At 36.2% G+C, this 17,796-nt stretch overlaps 4 protein-coding genes and 2 long non-coding RNA genes across 15 annotated transcripts; 3 read left to right on the top strand and 3 right to left on the bottom strand.

The window, feature by feature from the left end:
• Positions 1 to 1,558: 1,558 nt before the first annotated feature.
• LOC128896013 (polyadenylate-binding protein 1) lies at positions 1,559 to 4,888 on the bottom strand. The gene is made up of 4 exons (XM_054159124.1): positions 4,347 to 4,888; positions 3,375 to 3,685; positions 2,347 to 3,292; positions 1,559 to 2,236 (listed from the first exon to the last, which is right to left on the bottom strand). The coding sequence occupies exons 1-4, from the start codon at positions 4,537 to 4,539 to the stop codon at positions 1,794 to 1,796; spliced, it is 1,893 nt and encodes a 630-aa protein (XP_054015099.1). The 5' UTR covers positions 4,540 to 4,888; the 3' UTR covers positions 1,559 to 1,793.
• Positions 4,889 to 5,949: 1,061 nt separating this feature from the next.
• Positions 5,950 to 6,821, top strand: LOC128896034 (cytochrome b-c1 complex subunit 7-like). The gene is made up of 4 exons (XM_054159172.1): positions 5,950 to 6,095; positions 6,184 to 6,234; positions 6,407 to 6,573; positions 6,645 to 6,821. Exons 1-4 carry the CDS (start codon positions 6,068 to 6,070, stop codon positions 6,720 to 6,722), a joined length of 324 nt encoding a protein of 107 aa, XP_054015147.1. The 5' UTR covers positions 5,950 to 6,067; the 3' UTR covers positions 6,723 to 6,821.
• A 342-nt stretch (positions 6,822 to 7,163) lies between these two features.
• LOC128896019 (sodium-dependent phosphate transporter 1-B) lies at positions 7,164 to 11,384 on the top strand. Of its 3 annotated transcripts, XM_054159139.1 has the most exons (7): positions 7,164 to 7,769; positions 8,322 to 9,060; positions 9,135 to 9,341; positions 9,933 to 10,143; positions 10,226 to 10,384; positions 10,532 to 10,878; positions 11,058 to 11,384. In XM_054159139.1, exons 2-7 carry the CDS (start codon positions 8,857 to 8,859, stop codon positions 11,286 to 11,288), a joined length of 1,359 nt encoding a protein of 452 aa, XP_054015114.1. In that variant the 5' UTR covers positions 7,164 to 7,769; positions 8,322 to 8,856; the 3' UTR covers positions 11,289 to 11,384. The 3 variants fall into 3 exon arrangements, with proteins under 3 accessions (XP_054015114.1, XP_054015112.1, XP_054015113.1); XM_054159137.1 differs by having other exon boundaries at positions 7,169 to 7,769; positions 10,226 to 10,878; XM_054159138.1 differs by lacking the exon at positions 7,164 to 7,769 and adding an exon at positions 7,896 to 8,206 and having other exon boundaries at positions 10,226 to 10,878.
• Positions 10,251 to 14,328, bottom strand: LOC128896036 (uncharacterized). 8 transcript variants are annotated; one of them, XR_008461904.1, is made up of 6 exons: positions 14,177 to 14,328; positions 13,093 to 13,222; positions 12,968 to 13,022; positions 12,642 to 12,899; positions 11,104 to 11,259; positions 10,251 to 10,388 (listed from the first exon to the last, which is right to left on the bottom strand). It is a non-coding gene; the product is annotated as an uncharacterized LOC128896036 (long non-coding RNA). The 8 variants fall into 8 exon arrangements; XR_008461906.1 differs by having other exon boundaries at positions 12,642 to 12,895; XR_008461905.1 differs by having other exon boundaries at positions 12,642 to 12,820; positions 14,177 to 14,325.
• LOC128896012 (EF-hand domain-containing protein 1-like) lies at positions 11,518 to 15,314 on the top strand. The gene is made up of 5 exons (XM_054159123.1): positions 11,518 to 11,662; positions 11,741 to 11,877; positions 11,946 to 12,268; positions 12,596 to 13,044; positions 14,187 to 15,314. Exons 1-5 carry the CDS (start codon positions 11,615 to 11,617, stop codon positions 15,129 to 15,131), a joined length of 1,902 nt encoding a protein of 633 aa, XP_054015098.1. The 5' UTR covers positions 11,518 to 11,614; the 3' UTR covers positions 15,132 to 15,314.
• Positions 14,944 to 17,376, bottom strand: LOC128896035 (uncharacterized). Its single transcript, XR_008461903.1, has 4 exons — positions 16,504 to 17,376; positions 15,445 to 16,437; positions 15,193 to 15,315; positions 14,944 to 15,076 (listed from the first exon to the last, which is right to left on the bottom strand). It is a non-coding gene; the product is annotated as an uncharacterized LOC128896035 (long non-coding RNA).
• Between the last annotated feature and the right edge of the window lie 420 nt (positions 17,377 to 17,796).

Raw genomic sequence — 17,796 nt, 5'->3', positions numbered from 1 at the left:
TTTCTTACAATTTCAGATAACTCTATTATAACTTCCTAAATACCGACCATCGAGACTGTCAATGTTACATACTCCCGAGCAAGTTTGAGCTCTCGGTGATTGAATGATTCATTACACCTTAGTCGTAATGCATAAAAAATACACAAATTCTTGTGGCGATATGGCGCCCCTTCGGAGAATCTGAATCTCTGAATACTCTGAAATTTATTATAAAAAATATATATAATATGTAACAGCATTTGTAAATAAATAATTCCTTGTTGTAAAACTTAAGTGTAGAATTTGATTGTGAATTCAGGCCCCGCAAAATTTTTGAACTCTGCCCCGCAAAATGTCACGCCGGCCCTGATTTCGAAATTAATTGCACCGAATAGAAATGTGCGGTGAATTCAATTTATGATCCAACACATGGAGTTCTTCGTCGTCTCCAGGTCACGAGAGACAAATAAAACTCGAGGTGCAATAAAAAAAACGCTGACTCTGAAATACAAAGGAAGAAATTTTATTATGGGCCCGAGCTCGTCGGTTTTGCCGGCCATGTGGCTGCCAGAACCAGTTAGAGCACTCTATTGTTCGAAGGTTAAATTAGTTTCGAAATGAAAGTAATAATACCCGAATGTCTAAAATTAATGAAAAATCGTAACATTTGCTGATCGTTCGGGGAAACTAATTGATGTATAAAATTTGTATTTTAGCTTCAGCAATTTTGAAGGTATTGGTAGCTTTGGTATAGTCGTCAACGTCAGTTTAACGTGCCCCTTAGAATTTTTGTTTAGCTATCATTCTCAACAGTCGAGCTGACAAAGCATTCGAGATTGATATATGATCTGTTTTAACGGTTTAGAGGCTGTGTCACGTGATAACATCTCAAGACGAGATAGAGCATGCGGTCACACTTTAGAGAACTTCGTGGGACGTGAAAATCTTTGACAACCTGTAAATCGTGAAACGATCAGTATCCAATGTTAATGTTTTCAAAAATTAAGTGGCATAGACAGGCACAATTTTATCTGACACTTGATAAGTACGCTATTATTCAAGACGACATGCGATAAGCCTCCATATAAGACATTAAAGATATCGTAATCATTTTGTTATTAATTATATCATAATTCTCGTACAATGTGCGATACAATATCATGGGAAAATCCCCCGTTTCCTTTTTATCAATTTCCTGTGTTATTTGTCATGTAACTGCTTTTTAATCACATTCTTGATGAAGAATTGAACTGCAAATGGTATAACAGTTTAGTTTGAAAAAAGGTAACAGGTTGGTCTTAAAATTATTACTAACAATCGATAAGACAGTACGCAAGAAAAGATGGTAAAATTAACTATGTATCCAAAACCGATTGAAGGTAATGTAGCGCCCTAAGTATCACTGGTCGATAACTCATTGGTACTCCAACTAACGATCATCGCATTACAGGTTAAACGCTTGAAATAATTTATTCTGCATATCTTATTACATTTATATGCACATTATATGGAAGTATCGTTAACATCAAATTAATATTTCATAAATAAGGATTGGGGGTAAGTGTAAAATCTCACCTGATATTTTTAAAGGAAAATTTATTATCATAAAACTTGATGAAAAACCCTTCATGATCAGTTATTAGTTTTGAATAACAATTGTTCCTGCCATTCATGCACATAGTAATCGCTTAAGCCATTTAAAGCTTCAGAAGAAATTTCTTTAAATCAAGGATAATCATAGAATCGGAAGGAAAAAATTAACATTATTATGAACAATTAAGGAATAATAAAATAATAGCCTAATATAAGATGTTTTAGTCTTTTTTAGAAGCCACAGCCTGTTTGGCCTGATGAGCCTGCAATACAGCTACGGCCTCCTCAACCTTGGCTTTCAGCGATTCATTATGCTCCAACATGTGCAGGAGCTCTGAGTTGTCGATTTCCAACAACATTCCAGTGATCTTTCCAGTAAGTTGCGGATACATACACTGAATCAGCGGGAAGAGACGCTCTCCCAACATTTGTTTCTGCTCTTGCGGCGGAGCAGCTGCCAGCATCGAGGCAGTTAATGGTTCTTGGCCTTGAATATGCACAGCTTGCTGAACAGGAGTAGGAGTAGGGATTGCCATTGCTTGTGGTGGATTGCGCATGTTTGAAGTGTATTTGTAATTTGACGGACGGCTTTGAGCTGAAACTCCCACCGCTGAACCAGGCATAGAACGACTCTGCATATTTGCACCGCCCACCGCTTGTTGACCTACGAACAAAGATACAATAATTAAATTGATCTACAACGATTAAAACGATTGTATTGTTTCAACTTAATCTTGTAAATCATACACAGAACGATAATTCAGTTTACGTTACCAGTAATAGGTCTTGCAGACAACGTATTTCTCATAGTACCAGCTTGAGCAGTAGGAGCACGTGGGGCTGTCCTATACGGAGCTTGCATCGTAGCAAAACCAGAACTTCCAGTTTGTGCATTGGGTCGTACTTGATTCGGTTGCGCTGGCCAGCGTGGTGTTGCACGAATCTGTGCCATCTGTGCAGGTCCATAAAATCTTTGCGGCTGTGGAATAGTGGGAACGAAATAATTTCCAGCACCACCAGGCTGGAAAATTTGACCCATTTGTTGCATACGCATATTTGCCAGACGTTGCATGTATTGCGAAGCAAGATGCGCCTTGCGATCTTCTTTGCGCTGAGCCAGAGCAACATATAATGGTTTAGTAACTATTATACGACCGTTCATCTCTGTAACAGCTTTGGTGGCCTCTTCAGGTGCTGAGAAACAGACGAATCCGAAGCCTTTACTACGGCCTTCTTCCATCATAACTTTAGCCGAGGTTATTGTTCCGAATGGTGCAAATTCTTTACGTAACCTCTCGTCGTCTATACTGTCATCCAAGTTCTTTACGTAAAGATTTACACCTTGATAACGATTTAATCGTTCTATCTTTAATTGTTCAAACTTTCTCTTTAGTTCTTGTTGACGCTCTGCCTTCTTCTGCGCCCGTCCAACGTACATACACTTTCCTTCGGCAACCTCTTTACCGTTTAATTCAAATACTGCTTGTTCAGCAGCGTCAGGATCTTCAAAAGCTACAAAACCAAAGCCTCGTGATTTTCCGTCATCTTTTATCATTACTTTATGACTGGTGATGGTCCCATATTTTTCAAACATTTCTTTAAGTTTATCATCTGTCATATCTTCCCCGAAGTTCTTCACGTAAACATTGGTGAAAAGCTTGGCTTTCTCTCCCAATTCCTTTTCACGTTCTTTACGGGGTATGAATTTACCAACATACACCTAAAAATAATCAGTAAATTAGTACGAAGCGTGTCAATGATTTTTTTTATAATGGTAAAAGAAGTTAATAATAAGGTAATACCTTTTTTCCATTTAGCAACATGCCATTGACTTTGTCAATGGATTTATTTGCTGCCTCTTCAGTTTCAAAATGAACAAAACCATAACCTTTAGAAACACCAGTTTCATCTTGAGCCACTTTGCAACTAAGGATGTTACCAAAAGCAGAGAACGTGTCGTACATTGCTTTATTGTCTATGTTTTTATCTAAATTTTTTATGAATACGTTTCCAACACCAGATTTTCGAAGGGAAGGATCACGTTGAGACCACATAATACGAATAGGCCGCCCCTTAATCATATCGAAGTTCATAGTATCCAATGCACGTTCGGCTGAAATACACAAATAAATTAAGTAACAATTCCCACGTAGGTTTTAAATTATTTTTTAACGGCTCCTTATTTAAGTGTACATGTTGTAGATAATTTTTTCAATTTATAGGGTTAACACATTATGTTAATTAACTTATAATATAAAAATGATATATATCTTAACTTATCTCGTCTTGTCACACTTATCGTCATAAATGATAAGTGCAATTTATATCGAAAAGTTATAAATATCGATATAACGTTAATTTATAAAACATATTCTGCATACATTTCGCGCATTACTATACATCATAAATATTTATCATTTTCGCATAAGAAATGTTACAGTAAATTCCAGTAATTATTCTAATCTCTGTTTAAAAATAGGAGGTGCTGGATAAACGTTAATCTCTCTCAAGTGTATCGTGGTGTAAACATGATTAGGAAGTACTGTGCAGAAAAAACGAAGAAAGTTTCACAATGGAAAAATACGACGTATGACTCAATCCAAACCGTCACCACGATATTCTACTTTGTCCGATGTAGAATTCAATATGGTGGCATCGTGCGATGCGAAACACGTGTCACGCGCAGACAAACGATGCGACCGAGGATAACCATTGCGAATGATTTTGCGAATCTAGGTCAGAGTTATATCGAAATAATCGTGGAATACACTCACCGTCTGCTGGTTGCTGAAAGTTGACATAAGCATAACCGAGCGAGCGTCGGGTAATAATATCACGGCAGACGCGTATCGAGAGTACGGGCCCAGCCGACGAAAACTTCTCGAACAGCATCGCCTCGGTGATTTCCGTATGGAGGTCTCCCACATAAAGTGAGGCCATAGGATAATTCGGAGCTCCTGGATTCATTTTTTGTATTATTCCCACTGCGTGCGGCTTCTTAAACGTTCAAAAATTCTCTGGTTTTTGGTTTCTTCCCGTTTCTTCAATATGGCTTGCGCTCTTCCGACCACGTTGCTCTTCGTAACGCGTTGATTACTATTTTTTTCCACACTTTACTTATGTTTCACGGTTTTCAGCTACGGTTTTACGATTTTTTTGGTTTGTGTTTTTAGGAATTTTTATATTTTTTTTGTTTTTTTTTTTATAGAAGAGTTATTTCACGAATGGAGGTGGGTTGTGTGACCTATTTTGTGGAAAAAGGAGACACAACCACACGTGAACACAACTCTACTCTTAATGAGGAAGAGGCAGCGAAAGTAGTTCCCTTGGCGTTTATATACCAACCATAGAACGTTCGTCCTACGCCCAAAAAATAGTTCCCTTTACGAACTACGGCGCCATCTGGATATAGATCTAGGGTATTCTTTAAATAGTTCTATGATGAAATATGATTATCAACGTTCGTTCTACTCGTAAGACACCTTCGATACATTTTATTACACTTTTCCATTTTTTATATTGACCGCTAATGAATTTTATATCATCCTAAAAAATGTTGCCTTAATTCATTAGGAACATTTCGGAATGTTCCTATATGATAGGCGTTCTGCGTTACGGTTCAAATACAGGGTGTCTCAAAAATTTTGGAACTCCTTGAAAGGGATGATTCGGGAGGTGATTTGAAACAACTTTTTCCTTAGCGAAAATGTTGTCAGAGGCTTTGTTAAGCATATATTAACAAAAAACACCGACCAATCAGAGCGCGCCTGTACCGTTGGAGCGCCCGCGGTAGCGAAGGCTACGCGCTCCGATTGGTCGACGGTAAAGCAGCGACTAGAATTAAATATATAGAGTGTCCCAAAAATGTTGGAACTCCTCGAAAAGGGTGGTTGGGGAGGTGATTTGAAACAACTTTTTCCTTAGCGAAAATGTTGTCCAAGACTTCGTTAAGCAGATATTAACGGAAAACCTCGACCAATCAGAACGCGAGTATGTCGATGGAGCGGCCGCGGTAGCGTATGAGCGCGGCCGCCTAGCGCGTAGCCTACGCTCCACCGGAATACTCGCGCTCTGATTGGTCGGATCTTTTTGTTAATATCTCTTTAACGATGCCTCCAACAACATTTTCGCTAAGGAAAAAGTTGTTTCAAATCACCTCCCGAACCACCCTTTTCAAGGTGTTACAACATTTTTTGGGACACCCTGTATACGCCACTATCAACGTGCAAATGCCTCGTTGTAATAATAAATAAATTTTTACACTCGATACTGATTTATGTTACAGATTATAAATAAATAATTACGGATTAATTAATATAGTTCCATTTTGTTTACTATATGTAAGAATCTGCTAGGGATTTATAAGTTCGCGTATTGACTCTGGTAGCTATAGCTTATTCGATCAAGGTTAGAAAAAGTTACTGTAATCGAACTGATGGAACAGTTCGAAACCGAATTTTAAATAAATTAGCGTTAAATAAAGGGGAGTTACAATATGTCATTGGCAATAAGACGTTTGAATCGTAAGTGAATGTTTCGTTAATAAATGTTTAGAGTTAAGAGGCACCCGAATAATTTTATTCTTATATAATTATATTATCTACTTTGCAGCAACTGCTTTGCAGAAATGGATCTACTCGATGTCTGGATTTAATCAGTATGGTAAATAATTGATATAATATTATAGCAACAAAGTAGTATATAAGACAAATTTAATAAATATTAAGTTTAAATTGTACGACTCTTTGTATTTTTCTAGTATATTCTGTAATTTTAGTTTCTCATGTTTTATAAATTTAGAATTATTATTATTGTTAGTTTTGTATTAATTTAGGTTTAATGCGAGATGATATTCTTTATATAACCCCCGAGGTGGATGAGGCACTAAGACGATTACCCAAACACCTGTTAGACGAACGTAATTTCCGGATCATCAGAGCCATGCAGGTAGATTCTGGAAGGAGAGTCTTACCAAAGGAACAGTGGACCAAATTGGAAGATGTAATTTCATTAGTTATTGGTACTTTTGTATTACTAATAATGCGCTATTACTAATTTCTGTAATTAAATAGGATGTGCTATACCTTCATCCATATTTGGAGGAAGTATTACAAGAAAAGGCAGAAAGAGAAAAATGGAATGCAGAGTAAAGTATAACTACTTTATAGCATCTCTAGTTTGTAACCTAAAAATATTGGTTGGTATATGTAATATATAAATTGAATAAATCATACTTATTGTTCAAATTACTATGAATTTTCTATGAACACAGTTAATTCATTCCAAAGCTTTTAATGTAAATTGCATAGATACTGAATTACGAAACAAATGCAACTCTGCTTTGACTAGGGTTTATATACAATCTGTGGTACAAAAGTTTTTATAGAAAAAAAATTGAACAAAAGAAATCTAAATAACCAAGTACGAATACGCATAACTCGAAGACTTCCTGTATACTTTTTTCAACTATTTATCTAAATTATTATTTAATAACAAGTATGTGTCATCATGAATTACATAAATTGATTGGCAAAGATTAAAGTTTTCTAAATCAAGTTGCTGAAGCGATGTACTTGAGAGTAATAATTGAGAGTCGCGGTTGAAGGCTCGATGCTAATGAAGATTCGTCTGGATGACCTTTTGTTTAACGATATATGTAGAAGCAGCCATGTGATTATTGGTAATTATGTTCGCATCAATTCGTAGCTCATTTAACACCCTTTATGCAATTACTTATTCATCATTCCCCCACGAGTATCCGACCCACGGTTGATGCGTAATACATTCCGACGAAAACGCGATGATATTAAAGAGAAATTCGCGTGGATAGCGAAACGCAAAGGTTGTCGATTGATTGTTTATCGATTCGCGAATAAAACACGTCAGATTTATGCTGCGGTAAACCACTTTTGTATTATACGTATAAGACAGTTTCGCGGGCAAATGGCGGATCAATATCTCACCCCCACGCGGATCTGAGCGGCATCCCCGGTTACCAAAGATTTACGCCAACTAATTTGAGTTTTGTGAGTGAAAAACTACATCGTCATCTTCCTCGTTTTCTCCTCTTGGCGATCGTTCGATTAATTTCTCGTGTCATCGAGTCGTACAATGACTACCTTTCACGAGATTCTTATAAGAGGAATTTTAAAACGTGAACCACACGGAGGATTGTGTGAAAAATGATGCAAAAAGTGGTAATAAGAGATTGTAATTTTAAGGAATATTTCATGTACAAATTTTATGTAACATGCTTGAAAGCTTTGCTTGTTCTAGTTATTTATTATTATTACTTTACGCCTAGCTCGTGAAAGTAGTTCATGTAGTCTTTCATAATAAATTGTCATCGTGTTTCGTACAACTTGCTCCTTCGCAACGGGTCTCGTTTTTTTTACAACGTATCGTATACGCGAAAAAGCAAATAAAATAATTGTTCGAAAGTCGATTTTATCAGGAACGTGAATTTTAATCAAAATAGGAAGTGTCAGTTACGTGAAAAGAGAGAGGGTAAGACCACCCCCTTCGAAATCGTGCGTAAGAAAATTGGCAAAACGGTTCAGTCTAATAATTAAATTTCGTTGGTGGGTGTTCAAGTATCCCTCGTTCTAAAGACGATTACGATGTGCGTGCGAAGGTAATTGTTAAACGAAGTAATTGCATTGCTTTCAAGAGATTTTAGTTTCTAATGCATCGACCAAAACTTCGAAGACGTGCGCATAGTATTTTAAAATAAGTTTGATTAATTACAGATGCCGGAAAAACAGCGATCAGCGTGTTTCCAAACATGGAAAACGCTGATAACGAGTTATTGTAAAATCGAACATCATACTTTACGCTTAACGCAAAGTAATATATTAAAAAACGTGTGTACACAGTAACTCTGTTGGATGCTAGTAAGCATTTAGTAACTGTATGTTAACATCAGAGAAAAACATAATGCTAAATGTATCGGGTGCTGCGCCAAAATACTACCTCTGCTACATGTACAAAGTTACAAAATTGTTTGTATTAGAAGTAAAATGAAGATATAAATTACATATATATACAAACGTACACGCGTATATGAATTTAAGTGTAAACAAAGAAATATATTCTGATGTATTAGTATTTACACATAAATGTATATCGGATTGAACCAGAAGCTCTTCCTAGATATGTGTCCTCTATGTATTACTTTCAAACAATATGGCAAGAAGACGTTTGATAACATCGATACTTTGACAAATGCTTGAAAGAAAGATACATACCAACAGCTCAAAAGGAATAAGTATTAAATAAATAAAGATGAGTGTACCATACGATGAAAACTTAGTATGGATAGTAGTAGTTGGGTTCTTAGTGGCCTTTGTTCTGGCATTTGGAATCGGAGCTAACGATGTCGCCAATAGCTTTGGAACAAGCGTTGGTGCTGGAGTACTTACAATATTTCAAGCTTGTATTTTAGCAACTGTATTCGAAATTGCTGGGGCTGTACTCATCGGCTATAAGGTATCTTAAAAATTAATTCATTTGATTGTTTCTTTATGTGTTATTCAAAATATATTAATCAATGATCGTTTTAGGTCTCTGACACAATGAGGAAAGGCATATTAGACGTGACATTGTACGAAGGCCATGAAAAAGAACTAATGGTAGGAGCGCTGTCTAGTTTAGCTGGATCTGGTATTTGGCTTTTACTAGCAACAGCATTACGGTTACCTATTTCTGGAACACATTCCATTGTTGGTGCTACAGTTGGTTTTTCACTTGTCTGTAAAGGTACTGCAGGGGTTAGTAAAATCATTATTTTAATAACTTAAGAATAACATAGTATACGTAAAAAATAGTAGCTTTAAAACATTTTAAAATGATGTCTTTATAATCAAGAAACGCATGACGTTATTCATGGTCTTCTTCTGATGTCTACACTCCTAGATGACACAATATACATACATAACTTCCGAAGAAACTCGTGTTTTGTCGTAAAAAATGGAACTAACATCTCCCTTCTCTATTTTCATAAACTTAGGTCCTATTCTAAATAAACTAATATTAGTTATTCCCAGTTTCAGCCTCCTGCGCATGATCACAGATACATACATTCAGTTATTATTATTATATGTACATAACAAAAATTGTCAAGAAAACATATGCGTTACTAATACCCACTGATACAACATGTACAACACCAATGAGTCTTAATTACTGTAAGTTTTGAGTTTTACAATGTCACTTCATCTATATCATGAGCTTCTGTATTGTCATCTAGATATGTAGACATCCGAAGAGAACCAGGGACAACAGCTGGAACATTTTATCTTTTGAACATTCCAAAGCTTAAAAATAAATAAGTATCATTCTACGATATAATGTTTTTATAGGTGAAATGGATAGCTCTTGCAAATATAGCAGCATCTTGGTTTGCGAGTCCTGTGCTTAGCGGAATTGTATCGGGTGCTATATTTTGGCTTCTAAGAAAATCTGTACTGCAATCTAGCAAGCCCCTAGAACAAGGTCTTCATATTCTCCCGTTAGCGTACGGTCTCACTGTTGCTGTCAATGTTATTTCAGTTGCACACGATGGACCTAAACGTAAATAAATTTTACAATTTTACCTTAATATACTTTTGCATTAAATTAAACTTAATACTATGCCTCTTGCATCTATTTTCAGTCTTAATGCTGGATAAAGTTCCATGGTGGGGTAGTTTACTTGCTGCATCGGGCTGCGGTTTGTTTTCAGCCGTCATTGTTTATTTATTTGTCGTGCCATGGCAAAGAAAGAGGATATTACTTTCGCTGAGTAGCAACGAAAAAGCAACAACAACGTTCGGTACCTGTGATAAAAAAGAAACTACAGCATTATCTGTTATTTCAGAAGCTCCGCATAATAGTAGTAGTAGTAGTAGTAGTAACAATGGCAATACAAAAGAAGCGGCGCCGAAATTACGTGGTAATAGCAGCGCTAGTCCTCTTTTAGTAGCAGCAGGATCGGATACTGAGGGTGTTCAAATCGAAACTGAAAGGAAAAACGAAGAGCCGCCGGAAACGTCTCAACTATTCGCTTTTTTGCAAGTACTGACAGCGGCATTTGGCAGTTTCGCTCATGGCGGGAACGATGTTAGTAATGCGATCGGACCACTAATTGCACTTTGGGCTGTGTACGCGGATGGATCGGCTAGACAAGAAACAGAAACTCCATTGCTTATATTACTTTACGGTGGTCTAGGAATATCAACTGGTCTTTGGGTATGGGGACGTAGAGTTATACAAACTTTAGGACAAGATTTAGCACGCATTACACCAACAACTGGATTTACTATAGAGGTATGTGTGCTTAATGAATATAAAAGAACTTGTCCTCTTCAGAAGTCCATCAACTTTGCATGCAGGATCCTCTATTCAATGATATTCCTGTATGTAGAGCTCGATGCAATTCTGAGGGGGAGAAGGTCCTGCCATTCTTTTGTTAGTTTATCACGTTACAGATGAAATACTGATTGTAGGTAGGAGCAGCAGTGACAGTTTTGTTGGCAAGTAAGGCTGGTTTACCTGTGTCAACAACACATTGCAAAGTGGGATCAGTCGTCTGCGTGGGGTGGGCTTCGCGTGGCGGTGAAGGGGTTTCATGGAAATTATTTCGTAATATTGCGTTCGCGTGGTTGATCACTGTACCAGTGGCTGGCTGCTTGTCCGCAGGATGTATGGCTGTTTTTAAAGAAATAATTAGTTTGTGATTTCACTGTCAGGGCAACTAAAAAATTCTAGTGAAAACCATCCAATGTCGTCAATCGTTGTCAATAATTTATTCAAAAATAAATAATAAAATATTATTCAGTCTGGTTATCCTTTACCCGTTAACGATACAATTATTCAATTATTAACGAATCAGTTTTTTAAAAGATAGTAAGTACTATTACATTATAAAATTACTGTTACATCAATACACGCTGACGTTGTTATAGAAACGGATTCAAACAGCTTCTTTGACAAGCCACTTAAATATCGTTCCACGGAAATGTCTTCCAAGTATACAATTCATTCGATACTTTAATAATCAATTATGGAAGACCTGCCGCTTATACCAGGTTACACATTTCGGGATCAAAATGTGAGTTAAAATTAGAAACAAATTCATTATTTCGATATCGTATTCGAATGAAACTAACGATGAATTCTTTTTGAAAAGATCTGCGATTTTAGATTATTGCAAAAATTTCATTTTCTGAACGGTTATCGCGTGGTACGCGATAGCGATTTTGGTGTCGGAGGAAGACCAATAGATGCTGCATCTACCGCATTCATAAAAGATACACCCATCGTAGAGTAAGTAATAATAATGAACTCGATACCAGTTTCGCTAAAATTTAATTATATAAAATATTCAAAATCAGATACGATCCATCTTTAACGTATGGCCGGACGAAACAATACCCGTATCGTCAAGTTATTCCGCATTATGCGTTATACGCGCAAAAGTGCCTTTGCTTCAAAGCATTTTTCCGTCAAGGGGTATTCAACTCGCCGGACGAACACTTTCGGATACGTCATGTGAACATAATATACTTTTTGGAGGACAACACCCTCACCGTGATAGAGCCCTCCGTCGACAATGCTGGCTTTCAGCAAGGAAAGCTCGTCAAGCGTGATAAAATTGTGAAAAATGTAAAAGGCGATACATTTTACTGGAAGGACTTCAACGTTGGGATCGACGTATGTACGTTTGACGAATATATTCGTTGCAATTTTCGGTATCTCTTGTTAATCGTTTACTCCTTACAAAATAGTCTTTAATTAACACTAAACCTACTATGAATTTTTAAACTTTTGTTTACAACTCTTATATATAATATACATAATGTATGCTTTATGTATTATTAAATTTAGGATCACGTGAAATATTTCTGCATTCAATTGAACAAAATTTATTTAAGATCCATCATTAGGTTTAGTGTTAATAATTGTATTTAAAAGGAGAATATATGAAATTTCTCTCTTCCAATTTGCTCTGCAATTCGTTACCATTACGCATTATTAATTGCAGGTATTCATGGCGTGGTTTATCATATTATCGACTGCGATTTATTTACCAGAGAGTTTTTAAACAGTCAAGGCATAGATGTGGGAGATAAGGAGGAACCCCCGGTCGATCCTTACACGTTTCTTCGCGCGTCTAAGATGAGGACACCGACGCACATCACACAGATCCCGGATGACGCCAGGCGTCGATTTTTGGAGTACGATAAAATGGTGTTAACGTTCACCGCCACTTGGAACGAAGATACTTATCAAATAATGTATTTCCTAACGGACGACACGATAGCCGTGCGCGCGATTCAGAAACCTAACTGCGGGAAAGATCCTGCGTCGATGTTATTAAAACGAATGAAAGTACCGAAAGACTGGAAAAATTTACCGTCCTCCTATCCAGCTATATACTTGGAATGCAGCGACTCAGAAGTTGTCGAATACTATACGCCAAAAGATTTCGTGGTGAGTCTTGTGGCAATTTATACACTGTTCAACTTTAGTTAAACTTACACTCAACTGTGTGCAATAATCGATACAAAACATGTAACTTTTATACGCGAGGACACACATTTTCAACCGTGTAGAATTATTTTTATTAATTTATTATAATTCCGTCTACCATTGCAGATCAGGGTTGCGACTAATTAATTTCCGTCTTTAATTGACAATTAATTACAAACAATGTAATTAAAAATTATTTAATTAAAATTGAATTAAGCAGAATTAATCGAAAGTCGTTTAATTGACGATTGATATGAGCGAATTTAATCGAAGATATTTAAAGATATTTAATTGACGATTACTTTAAGCAGAATTTATTCAAAGCCATTTAATTGACGATTACTTTAAGCAGAATTAATTCAAGCTATTTAATTGACGATTTGTTTATATCTTTAATGTTAAAAGATATTTATATAAAATTTAACTAATTGTATAAGTAACACATATAAGGTTATTAGATGGATGCCAGATATATCCGGCGCTCGTACAGAAAAGATTATGCCGGTAATGCTAAATTTTTAGTATATTACTTTAACTTATACCTATGGTATATATTTGTTGTATTTTGTCGTGAATAAGAATAAGAATACATATTTGTTCTTATTTACGTTATAAATTATTTATTCATAGAATTACCTTAACAAATATATTATTATATATACAACCAACTCATTTTGATGAGGTTAATAGTATTTAGTATATTGCATTTGTCACTAGAAATTGGTTTATATATATGTTTATTTATATGTGTTACTTATATAATTAATTGAATTTTATATAAATGTCTTTTAACATTGAAGATATAAACAAATCGTCAATTAAATAGCTTGAATTAATTCTGCTTAAATCAATTGTCAATTAAATGGCTTTCAATTAATTCTGCTTAAATCAATCGTCAATTAAACGGCTTTGAACTAATTCTGCTTAAAGCAATCGTCAATTAAACGACTTTCGATTAACTCTGCTTAATTCAATTTTAATTAAATAATTTTTAATTACATTTATTCAAAATATTTATTAATTAAGTTGATTGAATTAAATTTGTTTAAATCAATTATTTAATTAAAAAATTGTAATTGATTATTATTCAAACCCTGTTGCAGATAGGCGAGACGATATTCATATTCAGTCGACGTTTCCTCCTGCACGATTGCGATTCTTTCACGCGGAAGTATTACTCTGATATGCTGGGAATAACGCAACCAGAGAGAATCCCCTTGCCAACAGAAAAATCGAAACCGATGCCAAAATATGTCCCTCCACCCCACATAAAATTTGGCACGCCAGAAGACACCTACGCCAGTTGTCTGTCTGTTATACCCAAACCACCTAAAAAGGACGTCGTACGACAGCTGGTTAATTTCCCCAAGAAGTTGCGCTACTCGATGATAATGGACGCGGTGCATCCCGAGGACAAGGATCGCGACTTCATCTTAGAGTATAGTTTAAGCGACGGCACGATGCTGGTGCACGAAATCGAGAAACGTAACTCGGGACGTCGCGAGGGGTGCTTTCTGAAATCTACGCTGGTTCCTAAGCCGCAAACTGGAAGAGACAATCCCGAGTATTACACTCCGCGCGACTTCTTCATTGGCGCGAAAATCAATATTTTTAATCATTATTTTATAATTTGCGGGGCTGATCTCTACGTATATCGTTACGTCGAGGCGAATCCTGAGAAGTTTTCCAGGGAAGTGCGAGACAATATTCGCGATTACTTCGTCAGACAGAATTTACTTGGCGACGATATAGCGGCCGAGGCGAAAAAAATACAGAACGCGGAAGAGGCTGAAGTTTACGCGATCAAACCGGCCGAAGCAACGATTGATCGCGATATTGATATGATCAATTGTTTAAATGATCTCAAGGCTCAAGCTGAATGTAAGTATGAAGGAGAACACGGCGAACTGAGACCACGTACACCGCCGCCGGAAGAACTGTGCCCAGGCTTAGCGACAGCAAACAATTCTGCAGCTCCTGGAGGTACAGAGACCTTAAAAAAAGATATAAAAAAGGAAGTAAGATGGAATGATCAAATAGAACACTGAAAAAGGTCTGTGATTATGAATGAGGTCTGAGATAAATGAATACAAAGTAAAAACTTATTACCTTTCTATGGCGTTTTGCGGACATGTATTCCTTGTCCTTTTTACCAGACCCTACTCTACTTCGTCTAAGGAGTCACGGGATAGATTGGTTTATTAATTATAAAATAAATACTTTAAACTTGCTCTGCAAAAAAAGAAATATATTCGTTGAAGTATAGTCGTCAAGTAATAAAATAATCTCCCTATTTCCTATGTTTTACGTTCTGTACTGTAAGAATCAGAAAACAATTTTGGTATTAACAGTTGTACTTACCAAAAAATTTAACTTTAAGACTTTTTTCAGACAGGTTCATTTTCATATTATTTTTATATAGGATTTTTATTTTTTTCCAATAACCTTGGAGACCTTCTAGGTATATTTTTTGGCATGGGTGTGTGTGTGTGTGTCGACTACGGTAATACATCTATTTCTCAGAACTCTAATATTTTCATTTGACCTATCTGTTTCCTCTCCAATGTTTATAGGAATTTGCTTTTTTCTTTTTTTTTTCTATATGAATTATTACTTAATTGCATTCCTTGTAATGGTGTCAGAGCTTCTACTTTCATGTCGATTTTACATGAAGAATCGTTAACATTAAACATATCTTCAGGATGATCAAAGTTGATACTATTTATTCTAGGCAATGCTGCGGCTAAACTCGTTTTTGTTTGTGTTTCTTTATCAACTGGAATACTATTATTAAATTGTTTACTTGGTTCTGTAATATTATTATTAAGTGATTCATGATTCTTCTCTTTTTTTTTCTCATTACTATCTTTATCAGATATGATAGCTTCATTTGTGTCATTTATATCTTCATTGGATGATACATTTATTGTATAAGTTTCACTTAAAGTCCTTAATCTCGAAGATGGGAGCACAAATTTACTTGCTACACTGGGTCCCATACTATGTGGGTCAACTCGTTCAAATAAAAGCTCTTGCTCCAATCCTGCTGGAACCTTAAATTTATAATTAGCTGGAGCAAAGGAATGCTTCTCTTTCTTTTTACTTTCTTGTTGAGCTTTCAATGCCAATCTTTTGAGGGTGGCTTTTGTAACACCTTTCGGAGACATAGGTGGTTTTTCAACTTTTGGAATATCTTCGCCTTGCTCACTCGCGAATATAACTTATGGTTTACTGGACCAGCAACAAACGCAGGCCTTTTCTTCATTTGTTCTATTCGTTTACGTTCCTCGTGTTTAATTTTCGATTGTAAGAGCCCTTTTGCACATGTTTTTACTGGATCGGATGTTTTTATTTCTGTAAACATAATCAAATAATGTAAGTAGGCACTCACAGAGATTTTACATACACAGTTTTACGAACCCAAGTTCTGTGATGCCGATGAAGTTAATTCATTCCTGTTTTTTGCAAATATTATATCCTTCTGATTTTTACATAATTCTTTTTTCCTTTCCGCTCGAATAGTTCGTCTTTCATTAATATCTCCAACAGGACGTTTATCTTTACATAGTTTCCGAGGAAATGACATTTTAATTCGTGTAATAAGTGTAAAATTCAACGCACAAAATTAGCATCTAACTGCCTCTCACTGCCTGCTCAACGTGGTTCAACGATAAAAAAGTAAACAAATTACGCCAAATACATGAAAAAGTAGAGGACTCAAGGAGTTATCATTGATAATTAATAATGCAATAGTGTAAAAACTGTTGACACTTGGCAGGTTATGAATGATGACATCCGTTTCGACTCCCGACGCTCGATGGCCGACGAGCCATGCCGAACCGAATGATTCCGAGAGTCGACGAACGACACTCGGGTTTTGCTTAGCTTCTATTGGCTAAGGGTTGACGACGGGAAAATCATATGAAAAATACCGTTTCTGACAGATTCATGACATGATATTACGATATCTCAGTTGTACGTGGACCGATTTTATTGATTTTGGTTTTATTCGAAAGCTTATATGCAGTTTACATGAGAAAAATGCCTTTAAATTTAGAAAATATTGCAGGCGTGTTGAGATATTCATGAAAGAAGTTTCAGGTTAGTTTGGAATGGACCATCTCTTCTGTAAAAGATACGTGGTAGCTTCAACGCCAGGTATATATACGCGGTGACGGATAATTTTTCATGTACTTGACGCCGAGACGCTACGCGTCTCTAGATAATGTGCAACGGAAAGCAGTTCGAAATTTACAAATTGACGTCGCAACAAATGTTACCAGCATGAAGACTGTATAACAGTGATGGGCAAAACCCTAGCATTCGAATAAATCTGAAGTTTGCTGATATGTTTGTCTCTTTTCCTCTTTCGAACATTTCCCAGAGAAAGAAACGAGACAAACACATCGGCAAGCTTCAGATTTATTCGAAGCCAGGGTTTTGCCTATCTCTGCTGTATAAGGAGATCCAACGCCATACGAAAGTTACTAGAAAACTGTTATCAAAATCCCGAGCTTTATATTTCGTCCACTCGCGGCGCTAGTGCGCACAGCTACATATATATGTCGTATGGGTATGTCATCATAATATATATATATGATCACTTGCGCCGCGAGTGGATGAAATATAAATCTCGGGATTTTGATAACAGTTTTCTAGTAACTTTCTTAGGGAGTTGGATCTCCTTATACAGTCTTCATGCCTATTACAGAT

This window comes from Hylaeus anthracinus, unplaced genomic scaffold (assembly GCF_026225885.1).
Source record: "Hylaeus anthracinus isolate JK02 unplaced genomic scaffold, UHH_iyHylAnth1.0_haploid 5, whole genome shotgun sequence".
Lineage (NCBI taxonomy): Eukaryota > Metazoa > Arthropoda > Insecta > Hymenoptera > Colletidae > Hylaeus > Hylaeus anthracinus.
The sequence above is the reverse complement of the archived record's forward strand: the minus strand, read 5'-3'. Positions and strand labels throughout refer to the sequence as shown.